Source organism: Pinus tabuliformis, chromosome 1_1, assembly GCF_031772625.1.
Source record: "Pinus tabuliformis cultivar Carrire ecotype Pingquan chromosome 1_1, CPIR1, whole genome shotgun sequence".
NCBI lineage: Eukaryota > Viridiplantae > Streptophyta > Pinopsida > Pinales > Pinaceae > Pinus > Pinus tabuliformis.
Window position 1 is genome coordinate 412,400,183 of NC_142297.1, and position 26,877 is coordinate 412,427,059.

General features: G+C 40.0%; 1 protein-coding gene across 2 annotated transcripts in view; it reads left to right on the plus strand.

The window, feature by feature from the left end:
- The first annotated feature begins 716 nt into the window (after window positions 1–716).
- The window catches only part of LOC149213440 (uncharacterized), a 42,157-nt gene continuing 15,996 nt past the window's right edge, over window positions 717–26,877 (plus strand). The window contains exon 1 of one of the 2 annotated variants that reach the window (XM_089392001.1): window positions 717–1,278. In XM_089392001.1, the coding sequence (XP_089248127.1) occupies window positions 1,117–1,278 (162 nt within the window). In that variant the 5' untranslated portion in view covers window positions 717–1,116. The remainder of the gene's footprint in view (window positions 1,279–26,877) is intronic. The other variant, XM_089392002.1, reaches the window with a different exon arrangement.

The window sequence follows — 26,877 nt, forward strand, 5'->3', positions numbered from 1 at the left end:
GATCCCTAATTTTGTCTAGGTGGAAAATGAGTCGATGAAAGAAAAATGCCCATGAATAACATTCTCACCCAAACTATCATGCCACAACCATATTAATTGGTCACTTCCATCGCTAGACCTCTCCCACCTACTCACCAAAGGGACACCCCCTCCTCATTAATGCAAATGCAAGAACCATTGTGAAAAACAATGCTCATCACTTTTATTCAACAAATGCTTAGCAACCAAACCGATATATAAACTTCTCCATTTCACATATACCGTTTCTTCACAAAATTTAAAAGTAAACATTTCAATTTCTCTACCATTTCTTTTCTTTGAAAGGTTCAACCTCCATAATTACTTTGGTCTAAATCCATTAAATAATAAATAATCACTTTGGTCTAAATCTATTAGATAATAAATAATCACTCACTTGCTAAATTCATGAATTGTATCTTAAATTTCAAAAAAATGTAAAATGCATTGAGATATAATTATTTTGCCAAATATCCATTAACTAACACAAAAAAATTTCATTTACAAACACTTGAACTTGAACCCAAAATTTCTCAAAACCCCTCTATGTAATATAATTAAAAAAAGAAAAATACCAATCCACCCACCAACTGAAATTCTCCCTCAAACTTATAAATAAGAACATAATTTTTGTATATTTAAACCTTTAAAACAATTGTTAATCCATTTCCGTCCTGCACAATTGGACAACTTGAATGTTTCTCTAAGTGCAGGTGTTTGTGAATTTAGATATATAAAAACCCTCAAAAGGATGACATCTACGGCAGTCGTTAGGTGAGGTGTTTTAAACCGGAATGGAATTCGCACTTACAACCATACGAGGGGCAGTGTTGCTGAAATCTGTTCACACTGCCTCCTTAGGGTAAATTTCTCTACGCCACGTTGCAGGACAACCCAATTTGCTATTGTGACACGTTGCAAGGTCCCGTGACACGTACTAAGTGCCTTTCTGCGTATTTTCACAAAGGCCGGGAGGAGACTAAATGCAGTAGAAGATAGTGAAGATTAGAGGAATTTGTCTTTAATTCCGAAGGATCCGCCAGATACATTCGCTTGTAACGTGGTCGAATCTAGTGTTAAGCACCAGGCAGCAAAAAGATGGGGATTTCTCCATCTATCCAGCGTATGTCTCCTGAAGAGCAGGAGGTAAAGGATTTAGAGCTACGGGTGGCAAACTTTGGGACTCTGCCCATGCTACAAAAGGCCTTCAATAACTTGGCTGGTTCCGAAAAAAATTGCCTTCTTGCATCTACATTGGAGGTGAGATTTTGCTTTGTTTTGTTATTGAATAAATTTAATGGCAAATTTGCATTAGGTTTTCAGGCCATAGATATTAGTACTAATTGTCCATGTCAAAATTACCAGGACACTCATTTGGCCTCCACAGGTAGTAGTATTGATATAGGTGAAAAATACGCAGGGCTTGTATTTAGGCTGGACTGCATATTTGTGTCTTTCTGCATCAGTTAATTAGCTTTATTAGTGAGACAATATGGTTGATTATGTATTATGAAATATTTTTTACACTTTTTCACCATATTAGGGTGTCCTTAGGACCAAAAATTTGCAATCTCGACCCTGCACCCTAAAACTGTTATCATCCATATTTGAATAGGAAAATACCATCAATATTTTTGATCTCATTGCTATCATATTTTCAATCAAAATAAAGAGATTAACCAAATCCAAGGGTTTCTTTACAAGCTCTTCATTTTCCAAATCATCAACTGTTGCATCACAAAACTCAAAAAATTGAAAAGGAATGCAACTCATGAAATCCTTCCCTTCTTTTTGTGTAGAAGAGAGACAGAACTTTGGATGCTCTCACCATCTAGGTCTTCATTAATGTCGTCCTCTTCAATGGACAAAAAATTGAAAAGGAATGCAACTCATCAAACCCTTCCCTTCTTTTTGTGTAGAAGAGAGACGGAAGTTTGGATGTTCTCACCATCTACGTCTTCATTAATGTCGTCCTCTTCAATGGACTCATGAAGTGACTCTTGCTCTTCTTCATCTCTGTGTTCTTCATGTGTTTGGTATTCAATGGAGTCTCGAGGTACTTTGCCTTCAAAATCGTCATCAAAATTCCATATATTGGTGGCTCTTGCCCTAACATGTGGACACGAGGAACCTATTGATCAATATTCTCTTCATTTCTTTCAACCTCCATGGGATCGTGAAGTGCCTTCTCATTTCCATGTAGGGTTGTCAATTTTCTTTTTAAAAATCCTTTCATATTCCTCCTTATTATAATGAGAACCTCAACATTTGAGAAAAATTTTGATCAAACTTGCAAAAGAACGTAGTTTTTTTTTGGGTTACAACGATATTTGATTAAACTACATATTTTTTTTTTGGGTTACAACAATACTTGATTCAACTATTTGGATCTCCTTCTAAGGAATATACAAATAGCTTTATCAAAACAGTCTTATGTATTAGATTGAGCTTTGAGACAAATTTCAAGAATGATGTGATATGTTGAGTAGCAAAAGGAGCATCACTATCAAAATTTCAAATTTTACTCTAAAAAAGGGAGCTTATTTGAGTACCCAAAAATTCTCTTAGTATCAATAGGAGGATACAATTCTTGAAATTCCCATGGTGCCATTTTTCAGTTAAACACACAACTTGATATAAACTCTAAAAATACAATATGATACCTTACACCAAGAAAGTGGAGTCACCAAGGTGAATCTTCAATGCCTTCACAACATTGTTTACTTCATCCTATAAGTACAAAGTCTTCAAAAATATATGAAGAAGAAAGACCTAATTTTTCTGATGGAGTCACCAAGATGAGAATATGATTTTAACAAATACACCTTCATCAAAGAATATAGCCGAGCTACAATTGTTTTCTAAGAAGTGGACTTTATTCCTGACGACAGTGCCAAAATGTTATCACACAATCCCTAACTTCTTAATATAAAGTACTAAAGCTCAGGGCGAGGCCATTGTCACTTTACCAACTCTCTTTTACACTTTAGGTTGGCTCTCTTTCAACTCAGGGAGGGGTTCCCTAAGATAAGCTTGTTGGGGATTTAGGCCATGAGCTCAAAAGTGATATGAAATGCAAACTCCAACAAAACAATTTTGAATGAATTGGGAAAATAAAGGGGATGAAAGGAGTATATGATAGTGTCTTTCCATTGGGCAATATCTAATGATGGAAATAGGACAATATGGCTAAGACACAAACTACATTTGCATTTTCCCTGTTGTCTCAAATTATAGAAATAAAATTAAGGACATTACTCACACAAACAACATCCAACTCTTACGAAGATTTTGTTTTACCGAAATGAAATATATGTGCATTTAACCAAACCTTGATAAATAATGTAGCATAAACAACATTCCCAGGATAACACAATAGAGCATGGAGAGATTCTACAACAAGAGGAAAGCAATATAGATCTAAGAGATTCCTCACCCACAAGATAATTTCATGGATCCTCCAAAAGTCTCCAATAGATATTCATTTAGGCTCCAAGGGATTTCTACACAAATCTAATCATGAGAAATAATGAAGAGAGCAAACCCTTATACAGGTTGGAGCTCCATCTTTGTTTACAATAAAATATGAATTGTTTTTATAAATCCACTAATTTCTCCAAGAAATACAATACAATAACCTCACTACTTCATTACTAAAAGTAGCAATGATTTATTGAGATCCACTTTCTTCGACAAGAATAACCAATAAAATATGTTAGGAAAACAATACAATAATGGTCTCAAGTAACCAACACCATGAGACAAGTTAAACAATAGTAAAATAATGGATTGGTTAGTTACATCCTCCAAAAAATAACACTACAATAGTGGGATGAGTTAGAACTTTTTCATTGTCAAGGCTTCAACCACGAGTTGTGTCCTCCTAGTATCCTTTTAAAAATGCAACCTTCTTAGTGCTTTCCAAAAAGAAAAAAATCCTAACGGAATGTGCAACAAACCTCCATAAGTGAGCAGTCATATCAATGATGTGTGAAAAAGGAACCTCAACAATGCAGATACCTAGGGTTTTGATCAAGTAAAATCCATGAAATAATAAATATCACTCTCCAAGTGTCATGTACCTCCATAATGTGTGCAATAAAGTCTTCAAGGAATACTAACCTCTATAAAGTTGTCTCTACATGTGCCCTTCCAAACTAAAAGGCTAAATTGATCTCTTTCACCAATTCCAACAAAATGAATAAAGAGAAATACCTTGTTGTGCTTACAATTTTTTTTCTATGTGGTTCATGGACTCGGGAGATCGGTGACTACTATGTCCATGAAATATTTGTACTAGGCAAATCCACCCAAAGGGATAACTTCCTGCCAGCTCAACCACGGAGCCTGACCTTCAGAGTGTCGAGAGAATTGAACCCGTGACCTCTCGATAACAAAGGTGCTTTAATGATGGGGACATGACCAATTGAGCTAACCCTCGAAGCTGTGCTCACAAACTTTTATTATCAATATTTTTCATCATTTGGAACAACCTCCTCAGTTAGGTTATACCACTGGCCACTAGAAGTGTGCCTAAGTCTATTGTTGATAGATATACAAGATAGTTAAAATACTTAGATATCTACCCAAACATTCAAATTCTCTTGTCCCTCTTCCAATTACAGTATAACATTAATTTCATAGAGCATAGATCAACATATGAGTATGGAAGCCTAGATCAACACCTTACGCACCATACAATCAATGTAACGATCTAGTTGCATGTCTTTTTGTACTACTATTCATTATCCATTTTGAACATTCCCACTTGCAGAATTTCTATCCAAAATACTAGTTGAGTTTTATGCACATAGGCAAATGCCTAAGCAACACCAATTGTCATTCAAAATGCCACGTGTGAAAGGATCTTAAACTATCCATAAATATGGGCTCAAGGCTTTTTGCAAGGTAAGTTCTATCTATGATGCCTCCACGAAACTTTTACAACTCTAGATTAGCGTTTTTAGAGATGTTGATGAAACAAGAATACTGTAATCATCCCAGAACGACCATGGGTCATATATCTTCTACTACTATAGAAAAACTACTTATTACAACTCATATTGTATTAACTTCGTGCCATTAGTGTTGGGCATGTGTTATATTTTTTGCATGACTACCTCCATGCATTGTACATTGCACTGGGCATAGCACCCCCGAAATTTTTTTTGGGTCAATTTTTTGTGTTCATTTTTGGTGGTTTTTGACACAGTTTTCACTTTTATTGGTTTTGTGGCACGTGGTGGTTCAACCTATGTTTTTGTAATTCCGGTTAAGGAATTGTTACCCACCACCAGTGGGTGACCACATAAGAGAAATTTTGCTCCTAGATTTTTCTTCAGCCGACAGCCAACAACCCCTAATAGCCACCAACGTAGCTGATGTTGTGCCAGATGATCGTTCCCTGAGCCAGTCATACGTCCCCTTGCCCATTTGTCGAGAGCGTATGTTTGAAGGTGGGTCATCCAATCCTAAAGGTATGTCTTTCATTGTGCAATTGGGTGTTTATGCTTGTTTTTCCTTGGGCACACTTGGGTATGGATTATTAGGTGACTTGGAAGAAAGAAGGGTTTTGACTGTAGTCTTGTTCTCTCACCTTAAATGGGGGGGTAATCCTCAACCTTAGTCGCGTAGGATCTCCCCTATTGGCTTATAGCTTCAAGAGCACTAGTTGGGAAACCCCGATTTTGGTAGCACAGTCTCATTTTCCCGTTTCACATTTTTCACTTCGCACATTACATTCCCTATTTCATCATCTTACCCCTCTGAGTCCACATGACCACTAGGTCCACAAGGCTTTGGTACAACTCCTTTGTTGAAAAATCTAGGGCATCTAGGTATGATGAGATTGTTATGACGATGATAACTATTTGTGAGGTACTTTTTACTTTTTCTTATTAGCACAATCTTCTCTTATTATTATTAGTGTGTTCTCTTCATCAAACAATTACCAAAACAAAAGAGACAAGAACACAAGAGTTTGGATCTCAGCCAGGGAAAAACCTCTCTCTCCTAGAGAGGAAAACCCTTCTGCAAATTTCTCTTATTGAAGCTTCAATTGACTAATGGCAAACCCTAGACCTTGACCAGTAGATCCTCCAAGCACAAGATAGTCTCCCTTTTGTACCTTTCCTTATGTTCCTCAATTAAAGCCTTCTTCTGCACTGCACCTTGATCTCTTCCTTCACACTTCTTCTGGAAATTGATGGCACTTTCCTTCGCTCTTTTTCTGACAACTGCAGAAACCCTAGTCTCCTTAGAGACCTCTTCTTTGGTGCCTTATTTTCCTTTGCTTGGCAATCTTCCTTCTTCTTGATACTTAGACTAGAGAAGGCTCTTCTTCTAGTATATTACTGAGTTAGAGGCTGACCCTCTTAACCCTACTGCTAACCTGATTTCTTCGCATGTGTGGCTATTCTAGGGCTTGAGATAGACCCTTTTTCTTTCTCCCTTCCTTCGCTAGATGTGGGACCTCCTTTGCTTGGGATGGAGGCGTATTTGGAGTCTCTTCTTAGCCCAAACGAATTCTATTAAGTTGCTACCCTTGTGGATTTGATGTGACTGCAGAACAACCCTCCTTTCTTCCCACGTGTGACAAAATTAGGCCCTAAAAATAGTCCTCCCAAACTTGGTTTTTCCTTTTCCTTCTTCATTGCCCTAGAAGCACCCTTTTGCTCCCTTTTTGCACCTTCTTCTTGTATCTCTTCTTCGCTGATTTGAGAGATCACTTGATGGTCTAATTGTGAGGTCGAATGGCCTTATATATAGGAGCTTGTCCCTTCTTTTGGGCCGACTTGAGCTAGTGAGGCCGACTTGACTTTAAGTGCACCAAAATTCATTCTTTGAGCCGACTTGAAGAGGAGACTTGTCTTTGCTTTGGAGGATCACTCTTAACATATTTCTTTGACTCTAATACATATGTTTACATAGTGTAACATGCCCACATGGGTCTTCAATAATTACATTGACTCTTTGACTTTCCTAGAAGCACTTAAACATGTGCTTGACCTATCAAATGGGCAAGAAACCCATTCTTGATAATGACAAAAATAATAATTCTTTTCTTTTACAAGTACAAAGATCAAAATTACATTTATGAAGACCAAACCTAGTTACACTTTCTTCAACACTCCCTCTTAACTAGGGAGGTATTCATAAATCATTACAAGGTGTTTGGCCATTTTCAATCTGAAGAATTCACATAAGAGAAATCAAATTGGCAATCCATCTGTTATAGCATCATAGTAACCAACATTGTTTCCACAGCAAGGCCTTGAATGACAACTCTATCTCTCAATAGATCAGAGCACAATGTTGGCGAGACCAATGACTATAGACACCTTCATCATTGTCTCTCTGAGTATGACCTTCCAGGACTATTTTTATCTTGGGTTCTCGGCCCTCAAAGAATATCGGTCCTCTTGCCTGCGCTTCTCTTGGATGCCTTACACATCCTCAAAGAGCAACGGATGCCAGATGATTACCAATCCTCCATTCTTTCTTCCCAAGTGAAGACAAGAATGTTGTGTCTATCTCTCCCTCTCAACTAGGGAAGATATATCCATTCCTATGAAGGAATGTACCCAAGCTCCCTCTGACCAGGGACTTGTTAGAGCTCCCTTTGAACCAGGGACTCTCCTTGTCATCAACAACCTTCTTTGTGGGTCCTTCAGTTGCTTGATCACTTTCTTTCCTTGATGTCATGAAATTCAGTCGAGCTTCTTCTTTGTAGGGCATCAACCATCAATCACTTTCCTTCTTGGTTTGTCATGTCATTCCTTTCTTCATGGAAAGTGGCCTTCCAGATACATATTTGGAACCTTCGTTATATGGCGACTTCTTCATCATGTTTCTCTCAGGAATTTCCATCAACCACATGAATGCTAGTTGTACTTGTACTTACAACCCTTGTTCCAGTAGCCTTGCATAAAATCTTCCAAATATTATTCAAGAAATCAAAACATAATATTAAATCAAATAGTACCTTTTGAGATGGCTCTTCATCATGACATCTTTTGCTGGCTTTGAATCATCAACATCCTGCATGTTCCACATCTCCAAGGCCTTTTCAAGTGTCAAGGGTCCTTTGATCTTTTCCTTCCTTTGTCAGAATTCTCATGCCTTCTTCTAGGAGATGCCTTCAACAAATCTGTCGGATGTTGATTCCTAGTGTTCATGGTGTCCCTTCATCCCAAATCTCTTAGATGCCTTCAACAAATCTGTCGGATGTTGATTCCTAGTGTTCATGGTGTCCCTTCATCCCAAATCTCTTTATCTTATATGCTTCTTTATAGGTTTCTTAGTCAACCACCTCATACTCTATATGAGGTCATTTCTCATGTTGACTTTTACCAGTTTGTTGACCATGCCTTCATGCATTTCCTTCAATGAAAGAGATCTACCCTGTCCTTGACCATGCTACCAGAGCAATTCCCCAATGCTTATTAATACAAATGATGACATGACTTGGAAAACATAGATGCATACATACCTCATCTTAGTTTTTTCTTTGATCATCTCAGCGTCCTTTCACAACTTCCTAGATTGAGATTACCTCAATCTCCTTTGCTTTGCTACATCTTTCCTTGCCTACATATCATCCTTTCTTGAATCCCCATAAGTGGATTTCTTATCGAGACATCTCCTTTTCCTCGAAGTCATGAACCTTTTATTGAAGATTTCACTGGAGGATCCTAATAGTCCTAATCCTGCAAATGCTCCTTTCTGCTGATGATAGTGGCCTTCTAAGACGATTCTTCTTGATCATGATCATTCCTTTATGCATTGATGAGGTTATCTAATGGCTTCACCCTTCCTACATGAATATCTTTATCTGAGCTGTCTCTACATGATGCTCCCATATTCCTGAAGATGTCATTCCCATAAACCATGCATTCTATTCTACTGCTACATGTTCCTATGATACCCAAAACTTTAAAGAAGACTAATGTGAAGAAGTTGATCTCAATCATAGTAAAGATTCGGAGGGTCCTCCTTCTTCTGCTTCTTATCATCTTCTTTCACTTCTTGGGTAATGTGGGCTTCTTCTTATTTCCTCTTATTGTTGTCCTTCTTGAACTTAGGACAATCCCTCTTATAGTGTCCATATTCTTGACAACCAAAGCATTGGACTTTGGACATATCTCTATTACCCTTTCTCTGTGGACCAAACTGGGCAAATTTCCCCTTTCTCTTGGCCATAGCAACAAATGTGTGCTCCTTTGATTCCACATCATCTTTGGCTTTGAGTCTAGTCTCCTCAATTTTGCAAAGAGACCAAAGTTCATTCAACAGGGTAGCTTCCTTCTTGGCATATATACTTGATGTGAAGTTGCCCCATTCCTCAGATAATGCATTGAGCACCACAATTGTCATTTCTATACGCGACATAACTTCTCCTAGTTCTTGCAGTTGGTCTCTCATCTCAAAGACCTTCATAAAGTAGGGAGATATTCCTTCTTCCTCGGAGATCTTCATTTTATATAGTTCATTACGCAACGGTATCACTTCTTCTGTTGTACTAATTGAGAATAGATCCACTAACTTATCATAGATTTCTTTAGATGTTTGAAGTTTGGAAACATAAGGAATGAGAGGGTCCTTGATGGATTCTATTAGAATCCTTTGTGCCCTTGTTTCATCCTTATTATACTTTGCTAGGGCTTGAGTTTGTTCCTGCTACACTCCCTTTGATGTAGTCCAGAAGTTCATTTTCTTTTAGAAGTAGATCAGTCCTCTTTTTCCATGCAAGGAAATTAGCAGTCCCAACCAATTTATTGCTTTCCTTGCAAAATGACATTTTGATATTTTTAGAAGAGGACATAAAAATACTTGAGAGTGTTGGTGATGAAGAGATCTTGTTGCTCCCTTGAAGATTTGATGACTTGATTTCTTGGATCTTGGAGTTCTTTAAGATGCTTCCTTCAAGGTGCTTTGTGAGAGACTTGCTTGTTGATGAAAATTTCTCAATGTGTAGATCTGGAGATCTTCAATGATTGGCTTGGATTTACGTATCTTCCTTTAAAGATGATGAGCCTTTGATGTAAACCCTTCTTGGATGAACCTTCTTGTAGATGCCTCTGGATGGAAGGCTTTACTTCTTTCCTTGTTCCCAAGATGGTAGTCCTTCTTGATGGGTCTAGGAGAGGAGATGTAATCCTCGTCTTTGATGGATCTGGAATCCTTGCTTGTAGATTTGATGCTTCAACCTTTGTGTGTTCTTGAGATGCCCTTCCTTGATGTGTCACCTTTGCTCTGATACCATGTTGAAGAATCTAGGGCATCTAGGTATGATGAGATTCTTCTGACGATGATAACTATTTGTGAGGTACTTTTTACTCTTTTTTTTTTTTAACAGAAACGGTTGAGTTTTATTTATAAGAAGAGGTTGGGCATGGCCAAACAACCTTGATTATAGTCAATTGAGAGATTTCTGGCTTAATAGAGTCCTCATATTCTGGCTTTTGTATCAGAAATTAGTTGCTGCTTTTGACGCTTTTGGCATGGCTGAGTGTTCCTTGCTTTGTTTTTGGCATATGAGTGTCCTGTCTTACATTTCTGCTTTTCTTTGTTGCTTTGAAACTTTCCCGACTTAAGTTAATTCCTGCATATACTTTAATCCATGGTCCAATTAATACAAATCCCGCATATATTAAATTGTATTAATATATAACTTGTCCCCCCCTCCGTTACCAAGCTTATCATCTGTACCCGTCCCCACTTCAATGTTAATACCCCTCCATAATCAACGTGCGATAACCGCCACATCTTACCTCATCCAGATCGACGCTTATCGTGTCCCTCGTTGTCTGACCCTTAACACCTCAGGAGCGCGCGATATGGGTGATTTTGTCCTGCCACGCGTCAGCCCCTAAGATGCATCGCGTTTGTTTCATAAAATACTGCCCAGCAGCCAGGAGCGGTGCGATGAAAACCGCTTACCACTCTTAGCGTAATCAACACCTCTCCATTTACAAAGTGCGATAATTGTCAGATCAATCCCCGCTCAAATCCGACGCTTATTGCGTCCCTCACTGTCCGTCCCTTAACCTGTCCCCACCTCCGATATATCAAGCTTCTCATCCGTACTTGACCCCACAACAAGGTTAAGACCCCTCCATATACAACGTGCGATAATCGTCAGATCTTCCCCGCCCAGATTCGATGCTTATCGCGTCCCTCATTGTTCGACCCTTAACACCTTAGGAGCGCGCAATATGGGTGGTTTTGTCTTGCCACGCATCAAGCCCTGGGGTACATCGCGTCCGATTCATGAAATACTGCCCAACAGCCAGAAGCGGTGCAATGTAAACCGCTTACCACTCCCCACGTCATTAACACCCCACCTTTTCCAACGCGCGGCGATGATCATCCCCTACCCAGATCCTATGCATCGCGTCCTTCAAAACTGTCCTCTGATTGAAATCAATTCTGCGCCTTGTTAAGACACCCAACACTGCTAGCCCATGTGAAAAACTGATTGCTTGTCGACTTCGCACAATGTTAGACCATCGAGGAGTTACCCATTCTTTCTTGTCAGTGAAAGTCAGTTTGTGCCAGCCTTTGTTTTGCGAAATTCTGTCCATGATTAGCTTTCCTTATCTGTTAACGAATTGGGTGCCTTTCAGCGTCTTCATCATTCTTTACCAGCATACCTTGAGCTAGAAGACATCCTTTGTTAGCCATTATGTCAGCTTCCTTGTTCAGAGTTCGCAAGACATGGTAGAATGAGCAGGATGTGAAGTTTTGAGTCACCTTTCTTATTCTTTCAAGGGTCTTGTTTAGAGTAGAGCTATTGAGTTGGTCGCTCGTGTTCAGGATTTTAATCAGGATTTCAGAGTCCCCGAAGATTTGAAGGTTTTCCCCCCTGATCCTCTGAGCTAGTTGACATGCTTTGAGCAGTCCGAGGATCTCGGCCTGGTTGTTGGTGCTCTGACCTAGGCCCCAACTGAAGCTGTCCTCAATTTGTCCATTTGTGGAGTAAATTGATCCTCCTACCCCTGATATCCCTGGGTTTCCTTTGGAGGCTCCGTCGAAGAAAATCGTGACTTTGCCCTGATTTTTCCACCATTTTTTAAAGTTCGCCTCAGAGATCTGAAGATGCCACTTTGGATTGTGGCTAAGCAAGGAGATATTCTTTTTGATGCTGGCCCATCTCAGGGATTCACCTAGCCAGCTTAGCTCTTCAGGGAGTAGGGGTTTGTCTGACTTATGTGGTCTATTTTCAAAAGTTTCCAGCAGCAGAGCTTTGGCCTTGCCAGTCATTGTGTTGGTGGATTGAAGTCTATTGTTGAAGATGGCTTCATTCCTAGCGAACCAGATTCCCCAAGAGATATATTTTGGGATTGCATTCCAGATTTTAGTCCATGTTGAGTTGTTATTCAAAGAGTGAGGATAGCGTTCTTTCCAAGTTGCGAAAAGACTAACAACTGAAGACTGCTGAGGGATTTGGGCGTTGAGCCCCATAATTGCTTGCAACTAGACCTCTTGAGAAAAGGGGCAGTCTATGAATAGGTGATCGATCGTTTCCTGGTCCTTGCAACAGAGAGGGCATTTGTGTGGATCAATGATTCCTCTTTTCTCTAAGTTGTCCCCAGTGAGGGTCCTTCTGTGCATGAGAGTCCAACAGAAGAAGTTGATTTTTGGGAGCCCAAATGGGTCCCAAACATGCTTCCAAAGCTTTGTAGTATGGATGTGCTGTTGTTGTTCTTGTAGATCTGCAAAACCCAACCGAGCTGAGCAAGCTTCGGTCTTCCCCCAGCCCCACTTGTCCCTCGAGTGGAGATGCACAGGAGCCAGACTAGTGAGTTTAGCTAATAATTGATGGAGTTGAGGGAGCATCCATTCAGGGGGGCGATGGAGGGCCCAGTTGCTCCAGTTCCTTGCTGAATCCCATGTGCATATGTCAGTAAGTTTGTAGATACCTTTTTGGATGAGCCAGTTACACAAGTCTGCTATTTTCGGTGCAAGATTTAGGGGATGGAGACCCATGATCTTGTCATCCCACAGTCTAATTCTTTTCCCATTTCCTGGAATTCTGTAGAGCTGATCTTTGAAGAATTTCCAGCCTTGGCTGCACAACTTCTACAGCGTGCTTCCTTTGTGGGAAGCTCCTCCTTCCATATTCTTTATTGGGAGTCTGTGCAGATATTTTTTAGTTAGAACTTGACTTACAAGGTGTCTTTGTTTGAGAAGATTTTCCAGAGGATCTTCCCTCCCATTGTCAAATTGGCCAGCACAGGATCTCTTACTTGAAGTCCACCTTCAGATATTGGCCTTTTCACTATGTCCTAGCTTACTATATGATTTTTTTTTGGTTCCCCTTTCCTCCTTGCCATAGAAAATTCTGAATCAACTTTGCTAATTGTTCGGTGATCATTTTTGGAGCTAAAAGGAATGAAGCCTGGTAGATAGGAAGGGATGAGAGAACTGACTTGACCAGAGTGAGCTTCCCATCTATGGTAAGCTGCTGTCCGCCCCAAGCAGTCATTTTTGCCTTGATTTTGTTGATAATTTCCATCCAATGAGGGGCCTTAGTGGTACCCAAGGTTAAAGGCAGGCCAAGATACTTGAATTTTTCCCAAGAGACATATCCGGTGAAGCCTAGGGCTTGGGCAATCCTGAGTATAGATTGCTGGTCTACCGCCCAGCCGTACACTGCACTTTTTATCTTGTTGACCATAGCTCCGGAGACTCTGCAGAAGCTTTGGATTACTCCACTGAAGGCTCTTGCTATTTTAATGGAGGCTCCTCCCATAAGGATAGAGTCATCGACGAACAAGGCATGATTGATTGGGGTTGTTCTGGGAATCACCCTAATGCCAGGAAGTGTCCCGTTGAGCTTCTCATCTGTGAGCTTTCAACTTAGGGAGTCTGCCATCAGAATATACAGGAAGGGGGACAGAGGGCAGCCTTGCTTGATTCCCCTCGAAGCTTTGAAGTAGTTTATTGGCCTACCATTTACTAGAGGGGCTACCCAAGGTTCTCCAATGCATGCTTTTATCAATTTTACAAATTCAGAGCTAAAACCAAATGTAGAAAGAACTTGGAGCAGGAAGGAGTGTCTTAATCTATCGAAGGCGTTCACCATATCTAGTTTGATGAGCATACCTTGCTCTTTGCTTTGATGGCTGGAATGGATGATTTCCTGCACTAGTATCACATTGTCCAGGATATGCCTGCCTTGACAAACCCTCCTTGATTGGGAGAGATGATTTTGTCTAGTAGAGGCTCTATTCTATTAACAAGTAACTTGGTGAGTATTTTGTAGGACACATTGCACAACGAGATTGGTCTGAATCTGTTGAATGTCTCCGGGTTGGCCTCTTTGGGAATTAAGGCTAGGAAGGTGGAGTTTATGCTTCCTCCCACTTTGGCTTTTCGTAGGAATCCTTTGATCATTCGATACAAATCAACCTTGATGATGTCCCAGCAGAGTCTATAGAAGTGTATTGAGAATCCATCAGGTCTTGGGGCTTTGTCTGGTTCCATCTTCCATATGACATTGCTAATTTCTTCTTCAGTGAATGGCTTCAAGAGAGTTGCATTGTCCTCCTCGTTAACCATCCTTGGAACATGCTTGAGGAAGTCGTGAGCTTCCTCATCATCCTACGCACCTTCTTCTTTGAACAACTGCTGAAAATGAGAGGTTGCCGCCTCTTTTATCAGAGTTGTGCCTTTAAGAATAGTCCCCTCTTGCTAGGTGATTTCAACAATGTGGTTTCTAGAAAGGTGGGTTCGAATTTGCTTGTGGAAGAAGGCTGTATTTTTGTCTCCAGACACAAGCTAGTGATTGTGTGACTTGAGCCTCAAATATTCTTCCTCTTCTCTAAATGTTCGGAGGGTGCTGATTTGGTGTTCTTGCTCACTATGAATTTATGCTCTGGTTATGTCTTGAATCTCCAAGCCCATTTGGAGATCCACCAGGTGCTTAGTGCTCTGTTTTCGTTGGGTAGTGGGAGAGACTATAGGCTTTTTTATCCATTGTTCCAGGGCTGTTTTGGTGGCTTTTATCTTTTGCTCCCAAACATAGCTAGGTGATCCAAGAACATGGATGGACCATGCCTTATTCACTGTATCCAAAAACCCTTCTCTGTTTGCCCATAGTGGGCTGAACCGGAAGGGGATTGGTCCCAGGTTTTCTTCTTCTTCCAGCAGAAGGAGGATGGGTTTATGGTTTGAGTTCCACTTTGGCAGAATTTTTGTGGAGATGATCATCTTCTCGGAGAGAAAGGAACTCTGAAGAAGGAAGCTATCCAGCCTGGCTGAAATATGCTCCTCCCCTATTTTGTTATTTGTCCAAGTGTATAGCCCTTTTTTTGGCTTGAAATCCATTAAATCCCATAGTTGAATCAAGTTTTTCACTAAGGGAAGGAAGCGGTCCCTGCTGCTGGTTCCTCCTCTTTTTTCCTTTGGGTCTAGGATTAGATTGAAGTCTTCGGCAATAATTATATTGTTGAGGGAGTGTGCTTCCAAAAATCAGTCAAAGTTTGCCAACATTGTTCCTTTTCTGCATAAGGGACAGGTACATAGAGATTAAAGAGTGCAATGTTTATCTTACTTGACGGGCGTTGGAGTTCGGTGTAAATCCAGTGTTGTGTCTAAAGGGAGCTCTCGAGCTAGAATTTGTCAGCCTCCCAGAGAGTGGCTAACCCGCCACATGTACCTCTAGCACTTACCGCTTTTCCAACTTTTGTTTTCCATTTTACTTTACTGAGTTCTAGAAGGGCTTCGCCTTCTATTTTAGTCTCTTGGAGCATGAGGATCTCAGGAATTTTAATAGGCTCTTGACTGCTTTAGCTTTTGATGGGTTCACCAGTCCTCTGCAACTCCAAGAGAATAATTGCATTATTACTGGTAGGGGTTGGGGCAGCACCTCCCTTGGGAGGCCTGGTTCTAGTATTTCTGCTAATAGACATCTCTATAGTGGCCTGGCTGCCTTGCATTTTTTGTCTTTCTGCTACTTCTTCTCTGGCCTCTCTGTGAGATTTCCTCCCCACTCTTTTCAAGGGCCTCTCAGATGTTTCATCTTCCGAGGATCCCAATATCTCAGGGGACTTCTTTCTTGTCATATCTGCATAGGTTGGGGAGCTAGAGGCACCTTTTGGGGATGCGATTTTGAGAGGGACTGATTCCTCTTGCCTTTTGTTTTCTTCCATGTTGTTAGCCTGCTGTTCAACCTCTTTATCTGTTGGATCTTGGAGTTTTTCTAGTGTGCTGAGTATTTCAAAGGGATTTGTTGATATGTCTGCTATTGGTGGGACTGAGCTTCCTTCTGCTTGGGCTTCAGGAGGAGCAACCCTCCCAGTGGAGACGACCTTCCCTTTGTTCCTGTTGCTCTGCTTAGTTGGTCCTGATTTTTGAACCTGAGTCCATTGATCTCCTTTCTCCTTCTCAGCTCCATCCTCTGATTTCTTTTTACAATGCTTGGCAAAATGCCCATAGCCATGGCAGTGCCGACATTTAAATGGGAGTTGCTCGTAGTCTAGCACTTGTATGTGTGTCCAGTTAGCCACCGTGAGTTTAATGGCTTTAGGGAGACCTTCCTCCAGGTCTACTTCTACACAAATTCTCGCATAGGAGTACTGGTCTCTTGTTTTTGCTCGGTCGATGTATTTGCCTAGCTTGTTGCCTATGGTTTCTAAGGATTTAGGGTTCCAATAGTGCAGAGGTAGATGGGGCAATCGCACCCAAACCGGAACAACCGAGGGCACATCCTGAGTCGGATCGAAGTCTGGTGTCCATTGATTTAGATAGAGACCCTGAGGCCCCATGGAATAGGGGCCGTTTATGAATATGAGGTTCCTGTCTTCTATTACTTCAAATACGAATACAAAGAAGCCTTTGTTGACGAAATGGCCATTTAAATGGGAGTTGCTCGTAGTCTAGCACTTGTATGTGTGTCCAGTTAGCCACCATGAGTTTAATGGCTTTAGGGAGACCTTCCTCTAGGCCTACTTCTACACAAATTCTCGCATAGGAGTACTGGTCTCTTGTTTTTGCTCAGTCGATGTATTTGCCTAGCTTGTTGCCTATGGTTTCTAAGGATTTAGGGTTCCAAGAGTGTAGAGGTAGATGGGGCAATCACACCCAGACCGGAACAACCGAGGGCACATCCTAAGTCGGATCGAAGTCTGGTGTCCATTGATTTAGATAGAGACCTTGAGGCCTCATGGAATAGGGGCCGTTTATGAATATGAGGTTCCTGTCTTCTACTACTTCAAATACGAATACAAAGAAGCCTTTGTTGACGAAATGGCTTTTTATTCCTTCTTTGACCAGTGATCGCGAGTTCCTTTGCACCCAGGCTTCTATCGCTTTAGGCGAGGGCCATAAACCTGTGAACTGGCCAATAAGCCCTCATTCTACTAGGTTTAATGCCGCTTTGCAGGTTTCTTCAGTCGGCAGAGCAACTGTGGGGATGGATTCCATTTTTCTACAAATGTTTGCTGGTTTTCGGTTGCTCGCCGTTTGTTGCATGCTGTAACCAAATCCTGGAATGTAGCTAGCTCAGGTGGCAAGGGTGTTTCCTTTTCACGGCCACCCTCATGGGGCCATGGCTTTGGAGCTACTCATAGTCTCGTGGTTGGCTGTGGCTCTTTATGCGCTCCCCGGGTTCCTCCTACCAGTGTCGGAGGTTGCACCAGGCTCCCGCTATCTGGTTCCTCTCGCTCAGGCTGCACCATGCTCTTGCTCCCCAATCCTTGCTCTTCCTTTTTTCCTCTTTTTTCTTATTAGCACAATCTTCGCTTTTATTATTAGAGCGTGTTCTCTTACTTCATCAAACAGTTACCAAAACAAAAGAGACAAGAACAAGATGTTGGCTCTCAGTTAGGGCAGAACCTCTCTCTTCTAGAGAGGAAAACCCTTCTTCAAATTTTTCTAATTGAAGCTTCAATTGACAAATGCCAAACCCTAGACCCTTGACCAGTAGATCCTCCAAGCACAAGACAATCTCTCTTTTGTACCTTCCATTATGTTCTTCAATTAAAACCTTCTTCTGCATTGTGCCTTGATCTCTTCCTTCGCACTTCTTCCGGCAATTGATGGCACTTTCCTTCGCCATCTTTCTAACAACTACATAAACCCTAGGTCTCCTAAGAGACTTCTTCTTTGGTGCCTTATTTTCCTTCTCTTGGCAATCTTCCTTCTTCTTGATACTTGGACTAGAGAATTGAGGTTCTTCTGGTATATTACTGAGGTAGAGGCTAACTCTCTTAACGCTATTGCTGACTTGATTTCTTCGCACGTGTGGCTGATCTAGGGCTTGAGATAGATACTTTTTCTTTCTCCCTTCCTTCTCTAGATGTGGGACCTCCTTTGCTTAGGATGGAGGCCTATTTGGAGTCTCTTCTTAGCCCAAACAAGCTCTATTAAGTTGCTGCTCTTGTGGATCTGATGTGACTGCAGAACAACACTCCTTTCTTCGTACGTGTGACATAATTAGGCCCTAAAAAAATATCCTCCCAAACTTGGTTTCTCCTTTTCCTTCTTTGTTGCCCTAGAAGCACCCTTTTGCTCCCTTTTCGCACCTTTTTCTTGTCTCTCTTCTTCGCTGATTTCAAAGATCACTTGGTCTAATTGTGAAGTCGAATGGCCTTATATATAGGAGCATGTTCCTTCTTTTGGGCCGACTTGAGCTAGTGAGGCCGACTTGACTTTAAGTGCATCAAAATTCATTCTTTGAGCCGACTTGAAGAGGACGCTTGTCTTTGCTTTGGAGGATCACTCATAACATATTTCTTTTACTCTAATACATATGATTACATATTGTAACACGCCCACATGGGTCTTCAATAATTACATTGACTCTTTGACTTTGCTAGAAGCACTTAAACACGTGCTTGACCTATCAAATGGGCAAGAACCCATTCTTGATAATGACAAAAATAATAATTCTTTTCTTTTACAAGTACAAAGATCAAAATTACATTTATGAAAGACCGAACCTAGTTACACTTTCTTCAACATCCTCCCCTTGTCCACATGTTTGGGTCGAGCCTGGAACATTGCTTTGGAGGTTGATGCACCTAAAAAAAGAAGATAAAAGCATATCATGGCCACATACAAAAGGAAATAATACCACAAAATGCAAAATATGGCCGGGACAATAAAATTATCGTGTGGGAAAAAACCAAACATGAGCTCTATCCCTTATCATTATGGCCATCACTCTGGTTCCTAGGGGCCCTATTAGTGACCTCCTGCATCATTAAGGAACCCATGCATGTCCCAACCTCTAGTGGGTGATGAACTGCCCCACCTTAAAGGAGTAATCACTGTTTATATCATACACAGCATGCTCTCATCCCCTGGAGCCCCGAGTAGTTTAATAAAATAAAAATCAAGGAAAGGCAAAAGGAAAATGAAGAAGGGTGGAAAAATAAAGGTTGGGGTAACTCATGTACCACGATTGCTTCCTCCTACATTCATACACTTAAATATGTGGACTTCTCTCATCATTACCACCCTTGAGCCCATGGCATTTGGCCTTGAGATCCCTGTGTCCCTATCCACCTCTTCATTATTCACATGACCCCTATCATTTGGAGGATGTACCTTGTACATGTCTTTCCCTTTAGGGGTTGTTTATTAGCCATCCTACCTAGGGAGGTAATACATGTTCAAAGCCCAAATTTGGAATGGAAGCCCATTTTGAAGTATCATTTGTGCCCTTGATTAACAAACTTGGTCCACTTAGATGCACTAATGAATTATCGTACTTGAAGGTGAGGAGACATATTGGATCCTATATAGGATTGGCAGGTGGTTTCAGCATGGGCTGAGCAACTAAACTGGGGCCTAAGCCCACCGGATGATCATATGTACTCTTGTAGGGGGTGCGATGAGAGCCATGAGTTTCCATCATGTGGGAGAGTATTATCTCATACCATGAGCAACGTCAACACCTTTAGCAACTTGTTCATTGCCCCACATATATGTGAGATGATGGGCTTGGACCAGTAGTGCCCCCAACTGAATTAGCAGTGTATACAAGGTTTGGCAGCTAATCTGAGGCCCATAGGAGGTTTGTCGTATTGTTGAGACATGGAATGACAAGCACCATCTTCAGAGCCCTCATTTGGAGTAGTCTACAGTCTTATCTTTCATCAGGAGACCCATGAGACCACTACTTGTGCCCCAAAGCCACTTTGGAGCACCACATGATGTTTTACATAGAGACTTAGGGGCCATCCCCTGTCCATCATTTATGGAGCGCTCTTGCGTCATGGCACCTTGAGGATTCAATGAGGCCCTCCAATGACCTTTCTACACCATGATTTCATCATTTCGGCTCACTTTGGATGGCTTCTTCATCATTTTATGAGCTACTTGGTGGGCTTGTCACCAAGGACTTGTTATTTGCACATTATTTCAACGATTGTAGGGGCTATTAGGCTAATTCAAATTAGGTAGAGGATTATATAAATAGAGATCTCTCCCATGAGAGAGATCATCATCATCATTAACCCTTGGAACTTCTCTCTTAGAAGAATTTCACACTTTTCCTTGGATGCTACTTAGAGATTCTATTGATGCATTTCAATATCTTTGGAGGTTGAAATTTCGATCTTTCTTGGAGCTACTTGTTTATGTATTGTTGGATATATCTCTTGTCATCTTGTAAGTTCTATTTTGTTCAAGATTTTCATTGGAATAATGTCTAATGTGTGGAATTATTGCAGTTAGCTAAATCTTGTGTGCCCCAATTTATTGAATATCATTGTGAAGGATTGTTTTATTGCAAATCGCACATGTTACTCATTACATGATATTAGATGAATGTTCTTAGTGGATGGGATTTAGTTTTTTCCATGAAAAGTCATAGATGTTGAGTAGGTACTTGTTGAAGATTGGTTGCTATGGCATCGTTGTTTGACCTCCTTGAAGATGAATTTGGCCAAATCTGTAATCATCATAGATTCCATAGCCCAAGAACAAGGCACTGGTCCAAGTAAAATTGGTGGTCATTGTTCTTTCCTTCTCTTTTCCCTCCAAAATTTTCGGCCCCTTTTCCTAGACAACCTAGCTAGGGCACCCTTTGAAATTCATTAGAGGAGGTATTTTTCGAATTCATTTGGACAAGAATCTACGTTGGTGTCTCCTCTAGTGAATCTGAAGGTATTTTTCAAATCTGTTTGGATAGGAATCTACATTGGTGTCTCCTCTAGTGAATCTCAAAGTTTGGTGTAATCATCATAGATTCCATAGCCCAAGAACAAGGCACTGGTCCAAGTAAAATTGGTGGTCATTGTTCTTTCCTTCTCTTTTCTCTCCAAAATTTTCGGCCCCTTTTCCTAGACAACCTAGCTAGGGCACCCTGTGAAATTCATTAGAGGAGGTATTTTTCAAATCCATTTAGATAGGAATATACATTGGTGTCTCCTCTAATGAATCTCAAGGTATTTTTCAAATCCGTTTAGATAGGAATCTACGTTGGTGTCTCCTCTAGTGAATCTCAAAGTTTGGTGTAATTCCCACAGTTAGTTTTCAAGAAAACTTGTGTCGTAGTTATGTCTTTGGAAGCCTATCTTGAGCGTCTTGGATGAGGTGGTCTTCTTTAAGGGTCATTTGCGCATAGCATTCGAAGGAATAAATCATTTTAGACCCTTTTACGATCTAGAACTAGTAAGCATTAAGAAGAAACTCCTCCCACGATAATTTTTGAATCCTAGGTCTTGTGTGGGCCCTCTCTAGGTCTTTCAAGTATAGTGAAAACTTATTTTGAAGCAATAGATCATCTTGCAAAGCTTCTTGATAGGTCCTATCTCATTTTGGGAATCCTGATTCTAGGCATACCTAATCTTATTGCATATTCCAAGCCCTAGAACTGGATCTCCTTCCTAGGTCTTTCTTGGAGAGCCTATTACTAAGCCTTAATTGAGTATCTCCTTGAATGGGCTTAGTGGAATCACTTAAAATAGATCATTGACCCTTCCTTTTAGAATGATTCTTATCTGCCCGGACTACTCCCATCGGTGAAAATTCGTAAAGAGTAGGGGACGTTGACTAAGGTGATAGTGGGTCTTTGTCCATTTGTTGTCATTTGGTCTAGTAGGTGTCTCTTAGGTTCCCCTTCTAGGGCCCCTGCTAGATTGTGTGGCAACAGGGACTACAAATGTATTCTAATCCAGGGAAAATGGATTGTCGACTTTTGGATACCATGGAATATACATATTGTATTGTAATATTATAAATATACTGATTGTTTTTTTTAGGTTTTTCTTGTTTAGGTTTTTAGGGAAAATTTTGTGTTAATGTGTATGTGCCATTGCATGTTTCCTATTTTATTAAGAATTTGTTTGCAACAATTAGCTATACATTGTTAACCTTGACATTTGGTATCAGAGTAGTTCTGACTTCAAGGGGATGTTTTTGTGGCTAAGCGGTTTGGTTCGGGCCTATGGTAGACCTTGTTACAGTGGGAGATTTAGGGAATCGATTCTTGTGGTGAAAGGATATGGTGAACAATTCAAAGATAGAGATCAAGAAATCCAATGGATCACTATGGATTTGAGTATTGCACCAACAAGGATGTTGATAGGAGATTGGACCAAGTTAGATCGAAAGGAAAAGAGCACAATAGGATTGTGTTTCTAAGATTCAATATTACTGAATATTCTAAGAGAAGCTACAACAAAGGTTTTGTGGAACAAGTTAGGGGCTTTGTACCAGTCTAAGTTCTTGGTGAACAAATTGTTCCTACGGAAAAAGTTCTCTAGCCTGAGGATGGAAGATGGAGACTTAATGACAGGGCATTTGAACCCCATCAATATTGTGGTAAGTTAGCTATCATCTGTTGATGTTAAGATTTAAATGAAGATAAGAGTATTAGTTGTTTTCTTTACCAAACTTGTGGGACAGTTTAGTTGTTGGCATAGGTAGTAATGCAACTGCTTTAAGTTTCGATGAAATAGTCTCATTCTTATTATCAAATATGAGATGGAAAAGATAGAGTTAGAACATAGATGCCTTGTCTGTAAGAAGATGCTCCCGTAATAGAAATAAAATAAGTCCTCAAGTGGGAGATCTAAATCCAAAGGAAGATCTAATCTCTGGGAAAATTTGTAAAAGTATGTTGGAAATGTGGAAAAAAAGGGCATTACAAGAAAGACTATAGATCTTAAAATTTTGAGAAAGGGAAGGGATCTAATGATGCTCCTTCTACATAAGTAGAAAGCTCCTAAGACGAAAGAGGGGAAGTTTACTTAGCTTTTTCAAGTACACATGTAGATCACGAGGCATGGTTGGTTGACTCAGACACATCATTTAACATGACTCCTCACAAGGGGTTTTGTGGGTATGGAAGATATGATGGTGTTGATGTTTTCCTAGGAGATGACTCAACATACAAAATCATTGAACAAGGAAAAGTGAAGTGAAAGTCCATGGGTGGAAGGATTAGAACACTCCCTGGTTTTATGCACATCTCAAGATTGGTAAAAAAATTGATTTCTAAAAGCAAGATGAGCAATGTAGGTGTAAAAACGATGTTTGAAAAGGATACCTGCAGGATGGTTCGACGAGCAATGATATCACTAATAGAACTTTAGATTGGAACATTGTGTAAGTTGTTGAGAAACATTGTTAGTGATGGGTGCAATAGTTTTGTTGTTCGTAAGACTGAAGTTGAAGAGAGGAAAAATTATGTTCTAATATGCAAGATTGGGACATATTGAAGAGAAGGGCCTTTGAGTGATACATGGTAATGGTATGGTAGAAGGTATGACCAATTGCTCTCTAAATTTTGGTTTTTGTGAACATTGTTTATATGGGAAGCAAAATCAGGTAAGATTCTCCTTTGGTGTCATGAGGATAGACGAAATATTACAATTGGTGTAAGATTCTCCTTTGGTGTCATGAGGATAGAGGGAATATTACAATTGGTGTAAGATTCTCCTTTGGTGTTGGTTCCATCCCTAGTAAATTTGTGTACTGTCTCATTCATGGATGACTTATTGAGGAATGCATGGATTTATTTCCTCGAGAAGAAATATGAAGTCTTTGACAAATTCAAAGAGTTTAAGGCTCTTGTGGAAAATTAGATAGAGGAAGGTGTTGTTGACAGATAATGATGGAGAATTCTACAAGAATGACAGATAATGATGGGGAATTCTACAAGAATGAATTCAAAGAATTATGTAATAAGTGTAATATAGCAAGGTAGAAGACTACTCCATACACATCTCAATAGAATGGAGTTGCAGAAAGGATGAATAGGATGCTGGAGGAAAAAGTAAGGGGCATGCTAAGTGGTGTTGGGTTAGGACAATTTTTGGGCAGAGGCAGTGTACGTTGTGTGTTACCTGGTAAATAGATCATCTTCATTAACGTTGGATAACAAGAATACACATAAGGTATGGATTGTTAAGAAACTCTCTCTTAAACATCATAAGGTATTTGGCTGCGATGCTTATGTACATATTCCAAAGGAGAATAGTAGTAAGCTAGATAACAAAGATTAAAAATGTATCTTTATTGGATATAAGGATGGTTCAAAAAAATCATATGTTTTCAAACCCATAAACTAAGAAAGTTGTGTATAATCGAAATTGATATTTAGAGAATCAAAGATGTTGTCAAATAAGAAGACGTACCAAGGGAGAAAGAATCAAAGAAGATAGAGTTTTAACTAAAGGATGATGAATTAGACTCTACAAAAGAACAAGAATCAAAAGAAGAACCACATATTTCGGTATTGAGGAGATCAGTTTTGGGAAAGAAGGTAGCTAGAGAGGTATACTTCCCCTGATTTTTGTTCAAATTTTGTGTTGTTTATGACTAATGATGATCATAGAATTGTTAGGAGGCATTAGATTGAGAAGATGGCAAACTATGGAAGAAGGCCATGGTTGAAGAAATGGTAGCCTTGGACAAGAATTAGGCTTGGGATCTAGTGGGGTTGTCAACTAGAATAAATATCATTGGTAGCAAATGGATGTTTAATATGAGGTTGAATGTAGAAGGCAAAGTGGAGAAATACAAAACTTGGTTAGTAGTAAAAGGTTGGTCTCTAGTAGAGGGAATTGACTTTGGTGAGATCTTTTCTCTTAATGCCAAGTTAATTTCTATTAGATTTATGTTATTTGTTGTTGTTGCTTTTGTTTTTGAAGTAGAAATTATGGATGTGAAGACAACATTCCAACATGGGGATGTGGAAGAAGAAATCTACATGAAGTAGCCAAAAGACTTATTAATGAAGAGAAGGAAAGAGCTTGTATTTAGGCTGAAAAAGTCCTTATATGGGTTAAAGCAATCACCAAAGATGTAGTATCAAAAAATTGATACTTATATATTGGAAGTTAGCTTCACAAGGAGCAAAGCATATCACTGTGTATTTCAAATTAGTTGGTGATCATCTTATTTATTTGGACTTGCTTGTGGATGATATGTTGTTGATTGGAAATTACAATGAAATCATCTAGGAAGTGAAAACTCAACTGCCCTCTAAATTTGATATGGAGGATCTTGGTGTTGCAATTTCATTTTGGGAATGGAAATTAAAAGAGATCACGAAAACATAAAACTTTAGTTAAATCAAAGGAAGTATGTCGAGACAATGTTGTTGAGGTTTAATATGCAGTAGTGCAAACTAGTAAAGGTCCCTATTCCAGTAGGTGTAAAGTTATCAGCAACACAGTGTCCTAAGACACAGGAAAAGGAGGAGGACATGTCCTATGTTCCATAGGTTAGTGTGGTTGGAAGTTTGATATATGCAATGGTGTGTACTAGACTGAACATTGCACATGCATAGGGATAAAGGCCCCTATTCTTGTAGGTGTAAAGTTATCAGCAACTTGTTGTCCTAAGACAAAGGAAAAGGAGGAGGACATGTCCCATGTTCCATAGGTTAGTGTGGTTGGGAGTTTGATATATGCAATGGTTTGTACTAGATCAAGCATTGCACAGGCAGAGGGAGTATTGAGCAGATATATGTCAAAACCAGGGAAGGAGCATCGAACAATGTTAAAGAGAGTTTTCAGGTATTTGTGTGTGTTGAAGCTAGTAGTAGCTTTGGAAGGTCTTCTGCATAGGCTTGGTGTCTCAGCATGTGGGAGATGATTTATTGCCTCTCTAGGTAGTAGGTACTTGCTTGGTGGAGTAAGTGATTTATGCCTTCTTTCCTAAGTCTATCTTATGAAAGGTACAATAATTAAAGTCAATTAATTATTGTGGACTATTAGGCCATTTTCTAAGGATAAATAATTTAATTATTTAAGTGACTTAGAAATAATCTCAACCATTGATCGCCAAGACGTTATAGAAGGGAGATTAGGGTTAGGGATTTAGACTTAATAATGATTATAAAGGAGGCCTTGAAAAAAGGTGAAAACACAAGTGAGTCGACAACAAGAACTCAAGAAAGCAAGTCATCACAGAGAGAGGAATTTTCTCTACTGCAAGTGGCTTAGTAGACTGGAGTGCAAAGGAGGAGAAGTATGGGTGAATTGAAGGCGAATCCAAGAGGTCGAGTTGAGGAGATTGCACGGTTGAGTTGCAGGAGGAAGGTTGATTTGATTTGGAGAAAGCTAAATTGCTGGGGGGCCGAGTTTTCCTGAGGGCGCAGTGATAGCTTGCAGGGAGGGTGCAGGTCAATTTGCTAGCTGATTTATTAGGTTGAATTTCGCTAGGCCAATTTCCAGGTGGCTAAATTCCTTGGGTCGAATTCATCCTGTGGGGGATGAGTTACAAGTTCTAGTTATTGTATTTTTCCTTGTTTCTCTATGGGTTGAAAACCTAGATTTTCTAGATTAATAAATGACAAAAAATTGTTGTAGGTGAATTATTTTTTGCAATGTGTGATTGATCTCTCTGATTTAAATTTCGCTACATATATTAATTTCTAGAAGTTAAAAATAC